The 21,837-nt window shown below is 35.6% G+C and overlaps 1 protein-coding gene across 5 annotated transcripts in view; it reads right to left on the reverse strand.

Moving 5' to 3' along the window:
• Positions 1-21,837, reverse strand: part of NRF1 (nuclear respiratory factor 1) — a 127,251-nt gene that overhangs the window by 77,956 nt on the left and 27,458 nt on the right. For 2 of the 5 annotated variants that reach the window (XM_074367074.1, XM_074367070.1), the window contains exon 2: positions 5,671-5,902. In XM_074367074.1, coding sequence (XP_074223175.1) covers positions 5,671-5,893 — 223 coding nt within the window. In that variant the 5' untranslated portion in view covers positions 5,894-5,902. Of the gene's footprint in view, positions 1-5,670; positions 5,903-14,390; positions 14,459-21,837 lie in introns of all 5 variants that reach the window. The other 3 variants (XM_074367073.1, XM_074367071.1, XM_074367072.1) reach the window with 3 other exon arrangements.

Here is a 21,837-nt window from a genome sequence, read left to right on the forward strand (position 1 = left end):
GGCAACCAAAAATCTACTCTTGGCTTCTAAGAGTTTGAATACGATACCTCAAATAAGTGGAACCATGCAGTACCTGTCCTGCTGACCTTGTGTATTTTACTTAGCATAACACCCTCAAGGTTCATCCATGTTGCCATATATGGTAGGATTTCCTTCTTTTTAAAGGCAGAATAACATTTCAGTGTGTGTATAAACACATACACACATTTTCTTTATCCATTCATCTGTCAATGAGCACTTACACTGTTTCCACATCCTGACTATTATGAATAGTGCTGCAATGAACACAGGAGTGCAAATATCTCTAAGAGATCCTGATTTCAATTCTTTTTAATAAATATCCATCCATAAATGAAACTCCTGGATCATATGGTAGTTGTGTTTTTAACTGTTTGAGGAACTATCACACTGTTTTCTATAGGGGCTGCACTGTTTTATGTTCCCACCAACAGCATACAAGGATTCCAATTTCTCTACATCGTTGCCAATACTTAATTTTTGTTTTTTTTATAATAGCCATTCTAACAGGTGTGAGGTGGTGTCTCATTGTGATTTTGATTTGTATTTCCCTGATGATTAGTGATGTTGAGCATCATTTAACACACTTACTTGTTGGCCATTTGTATGTCTTCTTTAGGGAGGGGTCTACTCAAGTCCTCTATCCATTTCTTAATCAGGTTATTTGTTATTATGCTATTGAGTTATGGGAGTCCAACATTTTATTATTTAGACTTTCAAATATATATAGTAAAGTTGAAAGAATTTTACAGTGACTATTCACAGATCTACCACCTGGACTCCACCATTAACATTGTACTATATGCATCTTTTCATCTTTCTATCCATCCATCAACTCACATTGGGGTTTTTTTTCCAAAAATGCATTTCAAAGTAAACTGATCCCCCTAAATATTTCAGTAGGAACATCCTTGGCTAGAGTTCAATATTTGCTTATAATTTTTTCTTTTGAAGTAACATTTACATATAATGAAATGTACAAGTCATTTGATAAATTTTGAAAAATGCATGGAATTATGAAACCCTAACCTGTACCAAGATAGGTAATATTATCACTATAAAAAGTTCTCTCATGTCCCTTCCCAGTCAGTTCCCACTGTATCTCTTATCATAAGATCATAATTCTCAATTTTTTCACTCTATGTTAGTTTTGCCTATTCTAGAACTTCAAATAAATGAACTCATACAGTTATATACTCTTCCACTTAGAATGTTTTTGAGATTCATCCATGTCATTATATGTATCAGTAGATTGTTCTTTTTTATTGCTGAATAATATTTCAGAATATCAGTAAACCACAGTTTATCCATTATCCTACTGGTGGACACTGGCTATTTCCAGTTTCAGGCTACTATGAATAAAGCTGCTTAATTAGATTAATTAATTAATTTACCAAATAATGCAATTCAAATAAAAATCCCAGTGTGGTGGTTTTTTTTTTTTTTTTTTGTGGAACTTGATAAACTGATCTTAAAATTTAAACGGAAATACAAAAGGCCAAGAAGAACCAGAACAATTTTTGAAGATTTTAAAAATAAGGCAGGGGCATTCATCCTTCCAAGTATCAGTAGTTACTACAAAGCTATAGTCTTTAAGACAGTGTGGAACTGGATAAGATAGATAAATAAACCAATGCAACTGACTGGAGAGCTCACAAACACCCTCCTGTGTCCGAAGACAGTCATGGGGAAAGGACGGACAATTAAAAATATGGTGCTGGGACAACTGACTGTCTGTACAGGCAAATAATGAAAGTAGATCCATATATTAAACTATAAGTGAAAATAAATTCCAGGTGGATTAAAGGCCTAAATGTAAAACAAAAACATCAATAAAACAACAACAACAACAAACTTTGTAACTTCTCAAATAAACTACTGGAGAGAATTTATAAACTCAGGGTTAAGAAGAATTGCTTAAACAAGGCTCCAAAAGGATAAACCATGAGGTAAAACACTGACAAATTTCACAATAATATAAATCAAAACCTGTATGGATGGAAAGAAATAACAAAAAATTGGGGAGGGAGTGAGCAACAAACTAGAAGAAAATAACTGTAATACATACTACAGAGAAAAGGTTAATATTAAAAAAAAATCAATAACTCTTCCAAATAAGAAAAGACAACCCATTTGGAAAATGGACAAAGGTATAAACAGGAAATATGTAAAAGAAGAAAAATGAATAGTCAATAAAGTTCTGAGATGATGCTCTATCTTGTCTTCCCACTCTGGCTGGAATCTCTTGCTTAGACAAGCAAATTAAACCAACACTGAGGTATTATTTCATACCCATCAGACTGGCAAAAATGAAAAATGACTGAAAATAGCAAATGTGGTGAGGCTGAAAAGCAACAGGCATGCTAGTACAATGCCTGTAGGAATGTAAATTAATGAAATGATTTGGAAAGACATTTGGAATACCTAGTAAAGTTGAAAATGTGCCTATCTTTGCCCTCCAATTCCCCTCCTGGGTATATGCTCAAGCAGTTTTTTTTAAACAGCAGGGTTCCACCAGTTGGTCACTCATGAGTAGTTTTTGTTTTTAAAAATAAAATGGAATAAAGTGAAAGAGATCAGAACGTATCAGAGAGTGTGTCACTTGCAGTTGGGGTATTACTTCATGAGAAATTACTTCTGTTACATGTACATCAGTTTATTCTAGATCACAACATATTGTGGGACACTGCCAAAAGAAGTATGAAAATCAAAGTCAAGAGATTTCACAATGTGTACAAGAAAACATATAAAATTATTTTCATTTGCAGTAATTGTAACAGCAAAAACTTATAAATAATCTTATAACTCAATAAAAAAATTTATAAATAATCTAAGTGTTCTCCCCATATGAGATACTCAGAAAACGAATGAAATACCAAATAACAGTTAAAATGAAAACATACAGCCACATTATCAACAAAAATTAATCTCAGAAAAATAATACTGAATGAAATAAACACTGTTAGAGAAACGGTAACAGAATGATACTATTTGTATAAAATTTGAAACATGCAAAAACAATGCTAAATATTGTTTATTGATACACACACATATAAAAATATGAAAGAAATGTAATAGAATATTAAAGACCAAATTCAGAACAGTGGTTACTTCAGTAGATGGAGGGAAGGAAACAGGTTTAGAAAAAGCAGTAAGCAACTAACTTTCTCTCTCCATTTACCTTACTTCATTATTTTCTTCAGAGCACTCAGTGCTTTCTGAAATTATTTTGCTTTATTATTTGCACCTTTCTCCCCACCACCGATCTGTAAGCTCTCTTAGGAGCAAGTTCTTACCTGTTTTGTTCATAGTATCTATATATAGTAATATATAGAGTATATAGTAATTCCTCAAATATTGTTGAATGGTTAAATGGTAAATCATTTCTATCAGCTGGACCTCAGTTTCCACATATGCCATATGAAAGTGTTAGATTAAAGCCCTTTGCTAATCTTAACACTATGGCAATGCAGTACAGTAACACAGCAAAACTATGTCTCAAAAGCATCTTCCTTCCTAGGAAAGAAGTTTTCCTGGATTCTTTATGTTAGGATGCCCTCTTCTGGGAAGTATTAAAATTTCAAAAAAAAATTTTAACAACATTGTATGTGTTTTATGTATTAAGCCTTATTTTTAAATTCACCATTCCAGAAATACACAGTGGATAATAACTGACAGCAATAAGTTTATTTTCACTGTAGATGTCCTCCTCCCCTTAAATATAGCATATACTAAAAAAATGTAGTATCTGGCCATTCTTGATCATTGATTAACTGTCCAGCTTTTCTTAAATATCTTCTAAGATCAATGTTCCTCATACAATTTTAGACCCATCCAGGCATAGTTTACATGGAGTCTTCCACACTGTGCTAAATATACAATGCAAATAGCAAAGAAAATGGTACAAAATATAGCCCAGCTTTAAGTCATTTAGAGGCCCAGAAAATCTCAAAACCTTACATTGGATTAAGATGGTCTAGGACTGCTAGTGCCCTCAGGCATCTGGCAGAAGCAAATAAAAATCCTCTCTAGAGGACTGTAATATTATTCTAGATCCCAAATTATTTCTAAAAATAATTTTCCAAACATACCCATCCAGCATTCATTCATATATAACTAATACATGACAAGAAAAAACAACATGGAACAAGAAAAACATTAACAACATATAACAGAAACAGACTCATAGGCACTTCAGAGTAGAATTACCAAATGAACTATAAAATCATAATGCTTACTTTACCCATGGATATTACAATTTTTTTCCTATAATAACTAAAAATTGTGACACTGCAAAATTTGGGAGAAAAAAATTCTAAAACTAGAAAATGAAACAAAACTATTACCAAAATTAATAACTCAGCGGACAGGCTTAAAAGCACCTTAGACACAACTGAAGAGAACAATTAATAAACTAGAGGACAGTCTGAAGAAACTACATAGAATGAAGATATAAAGGACTCAGTGAGGAAGACTAACATTTATCTGGCATCATAAGAGGAAAAGAGATGGAATGGAAGGGGAGCAAAACTGAAGCAAAATGTAGTGGCTAAGATTTTCCAGAATTGATGAAAGACATCAATCCACAGGTTCAAGATGTTAAAAGAATCCTAAACAGAATAAATGAGAAGAACTCCTGGATCCAGATATATCACAAAAACTAAAGACAGAAAATCTTAAAGCAGTTGGAGGGGCCTGTGTGGGAGATAAAGGGACACATATTAGAATGAAAGAGCTGAATGCTCAAAAGCAAGAATGGAAAACAAAAGACAGTGAAACAGTATCTTCAATATGAGAAGAGAAAATAACTGCCAATCTAGAATTCCACACCCAGTGAGAACATCCTTCAAGACTGAAGGTTAAATAAAAACATCCTCAGATAAACAAAAATGGAGACTTTACTATTAGCAGATCCATGCTGAAGGAAATAATAAATGGTATCTTTAGGCAGAAGAAAAATTCTCAGACGGCAAGTTGAATATAAGAGGAAAAGTTAACATTAACTATGTACAGAACAGAAATAACGTCTTGTGGTGCTTAAAATACACAAAGAATTAATATACAGGACAACAACAGCATATAAGTCAGAAGCAGGGGAATGAAATTCAAGTGTTCTAAGAAACTTGTATTATTCCTAAAGAGGACAAAATTATCAATTGCATAAGACTTTGAAATAAGTGAAGGATATATATTTCTAGGTGTACCACTAATAACAGAAGTTTATATAAATTACAAACTAACAAGAAAAAAAATGAAGAAATCAACATTTTTCAATCATTCCAAAAGAAAACCTAGGGAAAAGTAAACAGAATAAGGGGTATGAAAAGAAAGCATATAATAAACATGATAAATTTAAACCTAAATATATCAGTGATTACTTTTAATGTAAATGGAATATATGCTTCAGTTAAAAGTAAAGAGTGTTGGAATGGATAAAAAAACAAAACCAAAGTCCATATCACTGACAGTACATGAGTTTGGAACTTAAGTCTCAGTGTAATATAGGAACAGGTTATAAATGCAAAGTTTCAAGAAAAAAAATGTGACAATGTGATATGAAGATAAAAGTGAGTGCCTGCATCCTAAGCTCTATCAGGTAAGCACAGTACCAGAGTTAAGTAACAAATGAAAAGCTTCTAATCCAAACGTTACCTGCAGCAGCCAGATGGGCTGTTACCTCATCCGCCGCTGTAGAGTTGAGTATATCTGAATCATCATAAGAGGTGTCCTCAGGAGAAGAAGGTGAGTCTTCATCAGCACTCAGCATACTGTGTTCAGTGTAGGTGGCCACATGGACCTGCTGTACTTGTTGGGCCACTGCATGAGCTTCTATGGTAGCCATGTGTTCGGTTTGGGTCACTCCGTGTTCCTCCATGAAGATCTACTGCCAGAAAAAGAAGCAAAGAGCGAGATTCAATGTGTAATGTAATGCAATGCTTAAACTAAGAGATATATTTTCCTCAAGAGCAGAGAAACTTTAACAAGCCTTTGATTTTACTACATAGTTCACCATACCAAGTTATACGAAATGGGAAGCACCTTTCCAATATGACATAAAAATGGTAGAATATTTTCCTTGTGCGAAGCTATCCTGATGGAAATTCATTGTGCTAATTTTATACCTCAAGTCACAAAACAATAAATATCCTTGATATTATATATGACAAAAAAAATTTAAGAGATCCCAGTGATTAGCATTTGACATTGTAGACAAGTAAGTAAAATAATCTTTTCTTTGTACTTCAAACACAAATGGGAGTTAAACATTTTTTCCAAAAATGCAATTATTCAAATTAGTTTTTCTGCTTATAAACTGTATTTTTTAAAAACCCTGAAATGATGCAGTAATTTATAAAGTAATAATAAGATAAAGGTTTGCTCTCCTACTGCATCTGTCCTCTCTTCTCCCTGTCCTAAGCTACAGAGAAGTATATTATCCTTACAATTTTTGAAGCCTGTATGTATATGATTTAAAATAAAAACAGATTCACAATACATATATTAATCTATAATTAGCTTCCTTCATATAACAATATACCCGGACATTTTGACATTGTCGAAACATACACATCTACCAGAACTTTCTAAATAGCTGAAGAATACTTCATTGTATCAGTGTGCCATAATTATGTAACCACTTACTCAAATATAGCAAGGCTGCTTCCAAATTTCTGCTATTGTAAACATCAGTGCAATGAACATCCTTTTACATAAAACTCTGCATACTGGTTCCTCAAAAAACTTTGAGAAGAATTACCATATGATCTGGCCAATGCCACTTCTGGCTATTATATTGGGAGAATTGAAAGTACAGTCTCAAAGGGCTATATGCACACCCATGAACTAGCAGCATTATTCACAATAGCCAAAGGTGGAAGCAACCCAAATATTCACTGACAGATGAACGGGTAAACAAAATGTGGACACACATACAATGGGATATTACTCAGCCTTAAAAAGGAAGAAATGCAAACTAGGAACAGAAAGGAACTTCCTCAACTTTGAAAAAAAAACCTACAAAAAATCTACAGCTAACATCATACTTAATAATGAAAAACTAGCAGCTTTTCCACTATGATCAGAAACAAGACAAGGATGTCCCCTTCTTACCACTCCTTTCAACACTGTACTGGCTAATGCACTAAGACAAGAAAAAGAAATAGAACTGTCTTTGTTCATAGATGACATGATTGTTTATATAGGAAATATAAAAGAATCAACAACAATAAAAAAACTTTCTGGAACTAATAATAAGTAATTATAGCAATGTTGCAGGATATAAAGATTATATACAAAAGTCAACTGCTTTCTATATATACTACATCTTCTTTATCCATTCATCTATTGATGTACACATGGGATGCTTCCATGTCTTGGCAACAGTAAATAGTACTGTTGTTAATAGCAAGGTGTATGTATCTTTTTGAATTACTGTTTTTGTTTTTGTTTTGTTTTTTGTTTGTGTTTGTTTTAGTTTTTCTTGGGTATATGCCCAGGAGTGGAACTGCTAGGCCGTATGGTGATTCTATTTTTAGTTTTTTGAGAAACCTCCATATTGTTTTCCATAGGGGCTGTACCAATTTACATTCCCACCAACAATGCACAAGGGTTCCCTTTTCTCCACATCCTTACCAACAATTGTTACTTGTGTTCTTTTTGTTAATGGCCATTCTGACAGGTATAAGATGGTATCTCATTGTGATTTTGATTTGCATTTCTCTGATACTAGTGATGCTGAGCAACTTTTCATGTTCCTGTTGGCCATCTGTATTCCCTCTTTTGGAATACTGTCTATTCATTTCTTCTGCTCATACTTCATATGGGTTATTTGTTTGTTTGCAAACAAATTAATTGGGGTACAGTTAATTTAAAATGTATTAGTTTCTGGTGTACAGCATGGATGGACTTGGTGAAATAAGTCAGACAGAAAGGGACAAATGCTGTGGGAGGTCACTTACATGTGGAATCTAAAAGAAAACAGCAGACTATTGAATACAACAGAAAAGAAACAGACTCACAGATGTAGGGAAGGAATTAATGGTTACCAGTGGGGAGAGAGGAAGGGGAGGGGCAAGATGGAAGTGGAGGATTAAGAGGTACAAACTATCAGGTATAAAATAAGCTACAAGGATGTATTGTACAACATGGGGAATATAGTCAATATTTTACAATAACTATAAATGGAGTATAACCTTTAAAAATTGTGAATCACTATATTGTATACCTAAAACATATAATATTGTACAACTATACTTCAATTTAAAAAATATAATATTGTAAAATAAATACATAAATAAATAAAGTTTTTTAAAAAGTCAACTGCTTTCCTATATACCAGCAATTAACAATAGAATTTGAAATTAAAAACACAATTACCATTTACATTAGCAACTAAAGAAATGAAATACATAGATATAAACCTAACGTAACATGTACAAGATCATGAAGAAAACTATAAAACATAGAAGAACCAAAGAAGACCTAAAATAGAGAGATATTCCATATTCACAGATAGGAAGATTCAATAGTGTTAAGATGTCAGATCTTCCTAACTTGATCTATAGATTCAATTCAATCCCAATAAAAATCTCAGCAAAAGATATTTTATGGGTATCGACAAACTGATTCTAAAGTTTATATGGAAAGGCAAAAGGCCCAGAATAGCTAGTACAGTATTGACGGAGAAGAATAAAGCTGGAAGACTGACCTGAAGTGATGCTGAGCAACTTTTCATGTTCAACTTCAGGACTCACTATAAAGCTACAGTAATGAAGGCAGTGTAGTTAGTGAAAGAATAGACAAACAGATCAATGGAACAGAATAGAGAGCACAGAAATAGATTTCCATAAATATAGTCAACTGATCTTTGACAAAGGAACAAAGTCAATGTAATGGAGCAAAGACAGTCTCTTCAACAAATGGTGCTGGAATACTGGACATCCACCTGACAAAAAATGAATCTAGATACTAACTTTACATCCTTCACAAAAATTAACTCAAAATGAATCACAAGATCTAAGTGTGAAACGCAAAACTATAAAATTCCCAGAAGATAACATAGGATAAAACTTAATGACTTGCTATGAGGATGACTTTTGTTTTTTAGATACAACACCAAAGGCATGATCCATGAAAGAAAGAATTGAAAAAGTAGACTTCATTAAAATTAAAAACTTCTGTTCTATGAAAGACACTATAAAGAGAATGAGAAGACAAACCACAGACTGGGAGAAAATATTTGCAAAAGACACATCTCACAAAGGACTGTGTCTCAACTCTTAAAACTGAACAACATGAAAATGAACAACCTGATTAAAGAATGGCAAAAGACCTTAACAGACCTCACCAAAGATATACCTATGATGATAAGTATGTGAAAAGATGTTCAGCATCATATGTCATTAGAGAATTGCAAATAAAAACAATGAGATAACACGACACACCTCTTAAGAATGACTAAAATCCAAAACACCAACACCAGCAAATGCTGGTGAGGGTTGCTGGTGACGGTGTGAAGCAACAGGAATTCTCACTTACTGCTGGTAGGAATGCAAAATACTACAGCCACTTTGGAAGACAGTTGGGCAGTTTACTATAAAACTAAATAAACTCTTACCATACAATCCAGTAATTGGGCTCCTTGGTATTTACCCCAAAGAGTTGAAAACACATGTCCACAAAAAAACCAGCACACAGATGTTTACAGCAGCTTTACTAACAATCACTAAAACTTAGAAGCCACCAGGATGTCCTTCCATAGTTGAATGAATAAACAAACTGTGGAACATCCACACAAAGAGATGAGCTATCAAGCCATAAAAAGACATGGAGGAAACTTAAATGCATATTTCTAAGTGAAAGAAGCCAATCTGAAAATCCACAAGCAAAAAGACTAGGAATCACTCAGCTATCATCTGAACTCCTTTTCCACACTATCTTTTCTGCTTGAAGTCATCTCCCCAGCCTCATATCTCTATGTGGCATAATACCTTCATGAACTCACATCCTCGTTTCTTTAAATAGAGATTTTAAAGAGTTACCTGGAAAAATACTATGTATTTAATAGAGAAGAGGAAAAAGAAAATATGGTAGAACGCTACCATTTGGGAAATCTGGATAATGAGAATTCTTTCTACTATTTTTGCAACTTTTCTAGAAATCTGAAATTATGTCAAAGTAAAAAAAAAAATTTTTTTAAGGAGAGGTACCTGATAAGGTTTCTTCCATAGCCTATGTTTTTGGTGTGTTTTAGAATATTCAAGGGAATATATCCTACTCCCAGATTTGTATATATCTAAAATGCAATTTAACATGCTATTTAAGTCACACAATTAAAATACAATTGTATGAGAGGATAACACCATTAAAATACTATTTTCCATCTATTTCACTGTTCTTCTAGTCTAAGAGACAAACTGCTCAAGGCATTTTAGAATTCTGGGTACTCCAAAATTGTTTTTAAATGATTTGGGATTAGCCGGCATCTAACTGCTTTTCAAAGGGATTTGTACGCTATGCACTTGGCGTAATGGATTTCAATTCTTTTCTCCAGAATGCAGTTCACAGCATAAATCAATAAGACTGCCTGCTTTACAGACTTGTCACTTCTGCCCAGTGCCTCATCTCCTTCTACCTCTCTCCCCACCCCATCCTTCAGCCTCTCTAACCAGTGTGCTGACACTCCACAAAAGCAAAAGCAAAGCCATTTCAGACTTCTTTGAACAGAGTGGAATACTTATAAATGATGCTTTCCATGTTTTCATAAAACAATAAATAAAACAGGTTATCTAAAGCCAAATATGATTGGCATACATGTACTGCTGGAGATCATCATACTCCACCTCCACCTAAGTCATTTTTTGTGAGGCATGTCTAGCTTTCATCCAAAACAAGTCAGATTCTCTGGACAACAAAATTGACAGAAGCTGCTAATAGATGAAAACATATTAGATAATATGAATTTTTTAAAAAGCAGCACAGACCAGATATATGGAACTCCAGGACAAGTAACTTAACCTCTAAACCTCAATTTCAACTTTTAAAAGAAAAAAAAAGTAGTACTTCTCAAAAGGATGTGGGGATTAAATGAGATAATCCAGATAAAATTATCAACACTACTTATTATAATGATGCCAGAATTTTTATGTCTTTATGATTCTATCTTTCTTGACTCTGGACTAGTCTTCTCACAAGGACTATGTCTTAATTTCCTCATCTTTAAATTAGACATCCATCTCTGAAGATACGGTTTTCTTATTGTGTGTAAGAGTTTGAGTTAGGCATCTAAAAAGCCCTTCTTTATTCTATTAACTCCAACGACTCCAATACTGCTCTCCTAGACATTAAAATAAGCAAACTATAGGGAACCAATGCTCCTAACAATTTCACAAGAGTGTGCAAAATGGAGAATCAGCAGATGGACCCAACAGTGATTCCTCTGAACAGATATGAAAAGTAAGATGAAAGCATGGGCAACAGGTAATAATGACCTGTGATTCTAAACACCACATCCAAATAAAAAGGCCTTTCTGTTTATTACCTGGAATCAGTGATGTTCAGTAGATTAGTCAACACACCATTTTTTAAAAAATCATTCTCCAAACAATAATATAACATAGTAGCAATTTTGCTAAAACCTGACTCTTAGCCTGGATCATCACCTGGGGTGCAACATGTACTTAACCTAAAGGTTCTTTTTTAATATACAATCTATAAGAGATTGGAGGAGGGGCAGTTCGGTACAGAGGAGTTCCTACTTTTGCCACTGTGGGCCAGCAAGCATGAGACTAACGATAATGGAAGAGAACACACACAAAAAAACTGATTTTCTGATCAGGAGCACCCAATTACAAGCTGCAGTCAACAACATCTAAGGAGCTACTGGAATTTGGATAAACTGTCCAAGGGGGTTAAATTTAGTCTAATCCACATATAATGAGATTAGGTGTAGAGCATTTTAAAAATCTAAATTGGAAAATTTAATCAAGGTATAACCAAATATAAAAGAAAGCATTAGTCTCATCAATAGCATTATCATATCAAAAGAAAAGCTGCAAGAACTGCCTAAGGGACAGTCTCAGAGCAAGATTGTATCTACAGTCCAAACCAGGGACAGGAAAACTTAATTTCACAAACCAGAGGCTCAACTTAATTCCTAGACATGTCCAGAATCTAAATTTCATAACTAGGATAGAAATTTTACTCAACAGAATAGCCCTTCTCAAAAGAGCCTAAAGCTAACAACATTATTTGATTCTTGGAGGACATAGAATAATGGATCAAAATTTTACCACAGCAAGAAAAACTTAAAAACAACTGCACGAGAAAGTCAAAGTGACAACAGAAGCAAGGTAAAATGTGGTTTAATTCTGAGTAATAAATGGAGCTTAAGACAAGAGGAATCCATTTGACCTTCCTAGGAATAGTCCCTTTTAAATAGCCCAAAAGTGACAAATAATCACAAGAAGATTTGTCATATTATTCAGTGAATATACTAGGTTAGGTATTTGGACAAACCAAAGAAAATGTGGTCGCAATGACAGCTTTGACCTTCATCTACCACTCTAAGTTCTTGTCAGACTATGTAGATCTATGCATATCTACTGAAAATCAATAGTAGGTACCAACTATAATTTCCAGTGTGGCTTGCAGAAATTTAGAGGGGATTTTTTTTTCTCTTACTATACAGCTAGGCCCAGATAGTCTAGTACAAGAGCGTGCCAAGAGTATACAAAGTCTCCTCTCCATTCCACTTCATACCTGCTTAAATTAGGCTTACCCTCACATCTATAGCAAGCTGGTTAAGAGTACAGACTCTGGAGCCAGAGTACTGGATTCAAATCCTTGCTCTGCCACTTCTAGTACCTTAGACTAGATTCACTTGACTTCTATGTCTTCGTTTTATCATCTCTTGATTGGGGACATTAATAGAATTACTGTGAGGACCAAGTGAATTAATTTTTATAAAAGGTCTTAAAATGGGACATGGTATATAACAAATGCTAGATAAGTGTAACCTATTATTATTACTCCATATAAAGACAGATAAAGCATAGAAATGCCAAAGGGAAAGTTACATTACTTATTTTTATATTGGAAGAAAAAATGCGTATAAATCATTAACTTGGAGTTTTGACCATACAAGGACCTCTATTAGAGCATAGCTCTTTTTTGAAGTAGAGATCCTTTTGAGGATGTGTAAAAGCTATAGACTTCCTCCCTATAAAAATGCATATGTACATAAAAATTTCCGAAATATTTCAATGTTCTTGGACTCAAATCACAAATAGATTATTTCATGATGATATAGCTATTCCAAAGCTGAAACGCTAGAGGGTGCCACAACCAAAGAAAAATATAAAGCAATTACAGGGACTTTCAGGCTGCTTTAAAATTCTTCAACTGGAATAAACACCCTTCCACAGGAAACAGTGAGGTGAATCTTCTTCACCAAATACTTCAACTTTTCCATAGGTTCTAGATCAGCACTGTCCAAAAGTCATTTATGCAGTGATGGAAATGTTCCAAATGTGCACTGTCTAAAATAGCAGCCACTAACCACATGTGGCTATTGACCACATGAAATGTGACAACTGTGACCAAATAATTAATTTTTAATTTTGTTTAGTTTTAAATAATTTTAATATAAATAGCCATATCTGGCTGTGACTACCACCCTAACAGTGCAATTCATCTATATTCTATTCTTATGTTTTGAAATGACTTGCTTCTAATCATTGTTGAAGAAATCTCTAACAGAAGGGGTTCATACAATAATTCAGGCAAATCCATCCCTGGTGATAATTCAACACTGCAAAGATAGGAAAAAAGACAGTGTCTCTCCCTAGCCCTACAGGTGTGCACAATCAAAAGTAAAGCTTTCTTTTACTCATTATAGAAATCCTGCCTACCCAATTCCCTCTGTTTCTTTAAGATCCTGGGTTAAGAGAGCTTTAAAAAAAAATAAGCACAAATAAAGTTAAGTTATAAGGCTTTTTGCCTTTAAAAAAGCTGTTTCCTTAAAAAAGAAAAAAAATCATACTCTAAGTGATAATCATCACCAAGGGCTAAGGGAGCACTGAGAAGAAAGGACTATAAGGACATTGAGCAGGTTCCATGAAGGAGAAGACAGAGTCTTCAGCCAGGAGTTGGCAGGTGCCAGGATAAAAGGACACTGTAGGCTGAGGCAACAGCTTGTGAAAACACATGGTGTGGTAAGGGGGGATCAGTGAACACCCAGATGGTGGACTCAGGAGAAGTCTGGGGATCAAAGGAACACAGCTCTTGGCTGCCTTCACATCAGATTCTTTCTTTACAATGTAATTTAATCTGCTGAAAATAAAGTGATTCTAAGGGCACTAATGCTGACCCACCTGTCAGAGAGGAAAGTCGTCTCCACATTACAGCTTACAATGCCACAGTGCCCTGAGCGGGAAGGTACCTAATGAATGTTGATGACAATGATAAAGAGGATTAGAAAATGCATTCTCAAATATTCAGATGCTTATTAACAGCTACAAATATCAATAAAAAGTACTTGAGTGGCTGAAGCTCTCCTTGGATCAGAAACATGGTGGACAGGAAGTTCAGTACACCCATGCATTTGCAAATGGGTCAGAATGCAGCTGGCTCTTTTTGCAGAAAAATCATTTGTCCACAGCTGCTCCCCAAATTGCAAAAAATCAAATAAGGAGTTGTCATGTGATAGCAGGATTAGCGACTGCCTCAATTTCCATTAAGGAGAAATAACATAAATTGCCACAAGTCCCACCCCTCAGTCTCACAAGCACAAAGGACACTTTCATTCAGATCCTGCTTACTGTGAAATACAGCATTGTTGCCTGGCTGCTTCTGTGGTGGGCCTCAGTCCTGCTGGATCTGCCATTACACAGCCAACATGCAGTTAAAGCTGTTTCTTAGATACTGGTGGACACCTCAAAACATGACTTTTCTTTCAAGATAACTCTACTAGGACTTGTTTCTGGATAAAATTATGAATGTGTAAGTGTCAATACCATGGATCTACGAATCTCTGCAATTCAATCATTCTCTCATTCATTCCACAAATATTAACTGAATTCTTATCAGGTACTCCTAATTTTAACATTACTATTCCAAGAAAAACTATGACTGGCAATTCTTATGTTTCATCTTTGTTTTAAAAAAATGTATTATCATAAAAGTGACACATGTTCTTTCTGAGTAATTGAGAAAACACAAGTCAGAAAAAAACCAGAAATCATCACCACCTGACATAGCCACATTACCAAGTTAACAATTTAGTGTATATGCTTCTAGCATCCCTGAGTTCCTTATACAGTTTTGTTTTTCAAGTGAGGCTATAGTGTACATATGGTTTTAGAAATATTTTTAAAATTTAATATAGAAAAAAAGTTCATGTTATTAACATCTTACATCATTTTTTAATGTTTACAGAGCATCCACTATAAAAATGTACAGTAGTTATTTTACTAATTTCCTTAAGTTAATCATTTAGGTTGTTTCCAATTTTTCACTATTACAAATAGCACTGTGATGACAATTCTGATATTCTATTGAATAAATGAGTAAATGGATGGTTTTATTAAGCTAAGTCTTTAAGTACATACCCAATTATATCCTTAGATTTTAAGAAACAAATAACTCTGAGTAATCATACAGTTGTGATTTTGGACATGCTATTATAGCAGCCATAGAAAGGTAATGTAAAAACAACAATCTAAACATAAAGATAAGTACATAATACTTGCTGGTGGACAGAGGACAAAATGAAAATATTAACCTTGATGGTGTAAAAGTAAAATAAGGCTCCCAGAAGCTGGAATATAGAAAGAGGGTGGTGTGCGGCATTTAAAACGCAACTTTACAAAACAGCAAGTTGAGACCCTATTGAAAGTTGGTGGTTCAAAAGATAAAAGTTTATCATTTAAAATGATAAAGATAATTAATAAAAGACTTTCAAAAATAATATAAATATCAATAATGGGAAATGGAGAGAGGAAGGGGTAGAAAAAGTGAGTTAAATTCTTATTTTTTATGTCAAAAAAGTCCACAGATATTGTCTAAAGTTGAGAAATCAAGAAACAGAAGTTTACACACATTATTAAGCCTTATGGAAGTAATTCCAAGAGAAGCTAAACACAGAAATAGTGAAATAGGTTTTAAAGGTTATCTCTGGACAGTAAGGCTGCGGATGGAAAAGAAAGAGAAATGGCAGGAGACATGTTTTTTTCATTGTAAGCTCTTCTCTGCTATTTGATTTGTTAGGAAGAACAAATAATACCCTGATAAAGGTTGACTGAAAAACCTGTAACTCTTCACCTTGACACTTGTCTTTTTTTTCAAGTATTTATTTACTTATTTTTTACTGAAGTATAGCCAGTTTACAATGTTGTGTCAATCTCTGGTGTACAGCAACACCCATCTTTTTATTATCTTTCATGACACTGATATCCATAGGTATTTATTTTATTTTATTTATTTTTTTAATGGAGGTACTAGGAATTGAACCCAGGAACTTGTACATGCTAAGTATGCATTCCACTACTGAGGTATACTTTCCCCCTGTAACTTTTCACTTTGGCTCCCCTAACTATACCCTCTTATCTTGATAACCAGTCAGACCCAGCTGCTCACAGCTTTTCTTTAACCGGAGGCAAACTTAAAATGCCTAAGACCTCAGAGACTATCTATCTGATTTTCTCATTTTACAGATTAAGTTGAGACTCAGAAAGGCCAAGTGAGTTACCCAGAGTCACAGCTCTAGCTGGCCGCAAAACCAAAACTCAAACCCACATCTCCCATCTTCTTATCAAGTGCTCCATCCACACTCCATCAGAGACCCACCCTTTGTCCTGGTGCACAGTCTCTAACCAGTATTGGCTTGAGCACATTAACTTCTTAGCACTTAAAAAAAAAAACTTCAACTATTCTTTTTAGGGAGGCAATTAGGTTTATTTTTTTATTTTAGTGGAGGTACGGGGGATTGCATGCTAAACATGTGCTCTACCACTGAGCTATACCCTCCCCTTTAGCATATTAACTTCTGTCCCACCCTATCTATGTATATCTTCAGCCCAAGATTTGGGTTTTACTAAGGGTCCAGTGAAATTGTATTATAAAATAATATGCATATTGAATTGATTTTTCAAACTGCACCTGCAGTCACCCATCCCAGTCCCTCTAACATGCCTCTTGTTTCCCTTACCCTTCAATCCCCACCATCACTGCCTTAGAGGATATAACTACTTTGAGGAATGTTATCTACAAACTGAGAGGCCTGACAGCATGCTTCCTAGCCACAGGAAAAAAAATGCAATTCATGAAATTGCCAAAGCAATGTCTTTAGAAGCTACTATCGTCTATGAGCACCAGAATGATCAACTGATTTCATATTTTTCTTCACCCATATTAGATGCTTTAGCTAATTACCCCTCCCACTTCCAGTAAATGGAAACAGAACAAAATTGTTTAAAGAAAAAAAAAGGAGGATAAAGGATTGAGGAAAATAAAGAACTGTGCAGACATTCTAATGTTTATAATCATTATACCATTTTATAAAAAATATTTTAAGCTGAATTTTAAATGGTGTCAAGGTCCCTATTATTTATATAATATATAATATATAATATAAAATATATATTATTATTTATATAAATTTAGAAACAACTAGAAAACATGTAAGATGGGGGACAGATCAATAACTAGAAATCAAGTTTAGGCAGAAGAGTCAAGATCTAATAACTAAAACCCCAGCATCGACTGTATTTTCCATAAATTGTGCACAATTAATGGATAGTGCATTGTCTCACTAATTTGAAATAAATAATACTGAATGTTTAAAAGCATGCTTTCTCACACATGTAGCTGTGCATAAGGAGATCAGTGTGGCAACAGTAATACTGATTAAAACTGAAAAGCAGGCTGAGAATTGAGCCTAACACTCATCACTTCATGGTTTATTTCCAGCGTTTTTATTCCCTCTGATCCACTGTGAAACCGAGGGCTAAGGAGCACATTCATACAGTTTGATGGTGGCAGTACTGAGGCTTTTAAAAAAGTCAAACAATGTATATAAAAGCACTTTATAACTGCAACATGCTACAGAAACATAAGGCATTACTTTATTTTATTGTGGAGCAAGAAGGTGAAGCAGAAGAGGAAATGACTGTTGCATCCATTCATGCAACCATCCATCCAGCATTTCATTACCAGGGTCTTAAGGGCAGGACCGTAAGTAGCTCCAGGTTTAGTCAGAGAAAAACCATATAAACCAAAGCAGCCCCGCTTACCTGTTTTGTTTGGTCTGCAGTGTTTTTTGTTTGGTTTTTAAATGTGAATGAACTGCCAACATTTTAAAATAGGGAAATAACATAAAAGTTCCAGATTTCTAACTCCTCTTGAAAAACCAGGAAGATATGGGCCTCCTACCAATAAATGCTAATTGTTGTTATCATTTCAAATGGGCAACAAATGACTGGGTAGAGGTAGCAGAACATGCTCTTATTGGGGAAGGGTTTAGTTCACTGGTAGAGTGTGTGCCTATCATGCATGAGGTCCTGGGTTCAATTCCCAGTACCTCCATTAAAAAATAAATAAGTAAGTAAATCTAATTACCTCCCCCCATTAAGAAAATTTAAAAAAATTAAAACTGCAAAAAAAAAAAAAAAAAAAAAAAAGAACATGCTCTTATCAACAAGTCTCTTCAAGTGGACTCCTGGGCTGTCTTAATCATTTACAATGCCTGCTATTAGTCCAGCACCAGAGATTGCAAAGACTCTTCAATGCAAAGTATAAATGCTAAGGAAGACATAGGGAGAACAGGGCCCAAAGGAGAGGGTAGGTAGGTAATCCAATCAATCGACAAATATTTACTGAGGACCAGGTTCTAGGCAAGAGACACAGTGTTAAGCGAGAAGGCAGAGTCCCTAACCTCAAGAAACTTCAATTCTAGAGGAGAGAGCCATAACAATAAAGACATAAAGGAATAAATAAGAAATTTCAGGAAGTGACATGTGCTGTGCAGAGGATATATACTAAGGCAATATGATAAGAAAATGACTGGGGGAGGTAGTCTCTGATGGGGCACATTTGATCTGCGACCTGGAATGAGTGAGAAGGCAGTTACAGGAAGAGCTTGGAGAAAAGGGAAAGGATAAAGGAAGACAAGACCGAAAAAAAATCATGTAAGGCCTCTGTAGGACTTGGAAAGGAGTTTGGATTTTATTCTGATTGAAGCATTTTATGGAGTAGCTATTTGAGCGCTGGGGGCTGGAGGCAGGGGTGGGGGTGGGGGTATTCAGAGCAGAGGAAACATTGTGGCATATGGAACAGGACCAAGCATAGAGTACACCAGAGGTTCAGCTAGGGGGAAGCCAGATGGTGGGGGCCTTACATGCTGTGCAAAGTAATTTGTACTTCATCTTATAGCTCAGTGGTACTGAACATTACGAAGATCTCTTTAATAACAACCAAAAAAGGAAGGAAGGAAGGAAGGAAGGAGGGGAGGGGGGAAGGGAAGGAGGGTGGGGAAGGAGTAAGGAAGGAAGGAAGGAGGGGAGGGAGGGAAGGAAGAGGGAAGAGAGCAGAACCTCTACTACATGATAATTGTTCATTCAGAAAAACAGGTAATAAAGAGAGTATACTATAAATTACTTAATTTATTTGAAAACGCAAATGAGAGTATTATCTATTCAGTGTATAAATAACCACAGGTCACCAAAGTTCACTGCAGTAACTCCTGGCCACCCTTAGGGTTCTGGGCTACAGGATGGAAGCACTGCTAAAGGTGAAGAGTAGCATCCTTGCAAACATTCCTCCCAGCTGGTGAAGAATCGCCTGGGAAGGACTGAGGCTAGAGGTAGTCAAACCAGTAAGGTAATTAATTCAGTGGTCCCTGAGGGAGCAACAGTGGGGTCCTGAACTAAGATACTGTGGATAGAAAGCAAGTATGAAATATTTAGCAATGAAAATGGAAATGTTTTAGTGAACAACTGAATGTGAACAGTGAAGGAAAGGTTAAGTCCAGCCTGATGCAAACATTCTGGGCTTGTGTTAATGAGTGGCTCATTAAACCAAGGCAAGGAACAGTAAAAGATCTGCAGAGGAAGACAGGGCAAAACAATATTTACATGAACTGTCCAAACAGATATCCAGATCTAGAGCTGTGATGCAGGGGAGGCTGTGATGCAAGTTTGGGACTCATCAACAAGGAAATGGTAATGAAAGCACAGAGCAAGAATAAAATTGACCAGTAATAACATATAAAGTGGGACCATAAAAAAAAGCAAGGAAACTTGGGAATATTCAAAGGGGCACACAGAGGAAGGGAGGAGAAACAAAATAAAAAAAGTGTGAAGGTAGGGGAGGGTGTAGCTCAGCGGTAGAGCGCATGCTTAGCACGCACCAGGTCCTGGGTTCAATCCCCAGTCCTTCTGAGGCGGGAAGCCCCATAAAAAGACCCAGCAGGACCCCTAGGCAGGGCTGCTGCTCTCCTCCCAGCACCATCCAGTTCCCTGGCCCTAAAAGCTCTATCTCGCTTTTTGCCTCTTAAGCAGCTAACTTACATCTAGAATTCTATTGGTTCCCTGAGCTCACTTCTGATTGGTTATTTCCCTCACTCCTGAGTGGTTATTACTCTCACTTCTGATTGGCCCACTTCCCTAACTTCTGATTGGTCCATTTGTAGTACTTCATTTGCAAGGGGCTCACTCCTGATTGGCCTATTTCTACAAAGCTTGTTCCTGGTTGGCCAACTTCTGTTGTACTTTATTTGCATATAATGTTGCAAAGTGTAAAACTGGCAGCCTATAAAAGGCCTGCATAAACCTACAGATGGGGTCCAGAGCTTGAAGTGTTAACTCCTCTGGGCCCACTGATGTAATAAACCTGAGTTCTCCAACTCTCCGAGTGCTGCTTGGTCTCTCACCCAGATCCAGGTTGCTGTCACAACTGAGCTGTAACACATTTTTCCACAACACTTCCATTAAAAAAGTAAATAAATAAACAAACCTAACCCCCCCCCCCGAAAAAACATAGTAAATGCATATACTTGGTCTGGGAAAAAAAAAACAACGTGTGAAGGTGAGTGAGAAGTTGTAAGGAGAAATGAGAATCAGGAAACAGTAGTGTCATGGAAATCAAATGAAGAGAGCAGGCAACAATATCAAATGCCGTGAAAGAAGGGTTCAGACAATGACTTGCCAAGAGAGTCAATATATTCACTCATTTGTTCATTCATTCATTCAACACATCCATAAAAATCACCTACTGTGGGTCAAGAATTGATGCAGACACAGAGGAGACAGCAGTGAACAAAAAAAGAAAAAGTCCTCACCTTCTTAGATTTTACATCCTACCAGAGGGAGATAAACTAAACAAATATATACATAATATTTTAGGGAGAGGGGAGGTAGGAGTGTACTGGTCAAGAAATGTCTTTCTGACAAGATCTCTGAGCTCAGAGCTGCAGGAAGTGGAGATAAAATGAAATACTTGGGGAAAGAGTATCCAAGGCAGCAAGAACAGCAAATGCAAAGATGCTGAGACAGGAGCTTGCTTGGTGTGATCAAAGAACAGCAAAACAGCTCATGTGCCTGAAGCAGCCTAAGCTAGAGGAGGACAAGCAGGTGAGGTCAGAGAGGTTAGCCACAGACAGACTTGTGGGACCTTGAGGGCTACACAGGATCTTTGGATTTTACTGAATGAGATGGGGAGTCTTCGAAAGGTTTTGAGCGGGGGAAAGATGTAATCTGATTTTTTGATTTACGTTTTTAAAGGGTCACTTGGGCTGCTGTGCGAAAGCAGACTGAAGGGAAGAAA

This window comes from Camelus bactrianus, chromosome 7, assembly GCF_048773025.1.
Source record: "Camelus bactrianus isolate YW-2024 breed Bactrian camel chromosome 7, ASM4877302v1, whole genome shotgun sequence".
Taxonomy (NCBI): Eukaryota; Metazoa; Chordata; class Mammalia; order Artiodactyla; family Camelidae; genus Camelus; species Camelus bactrianus.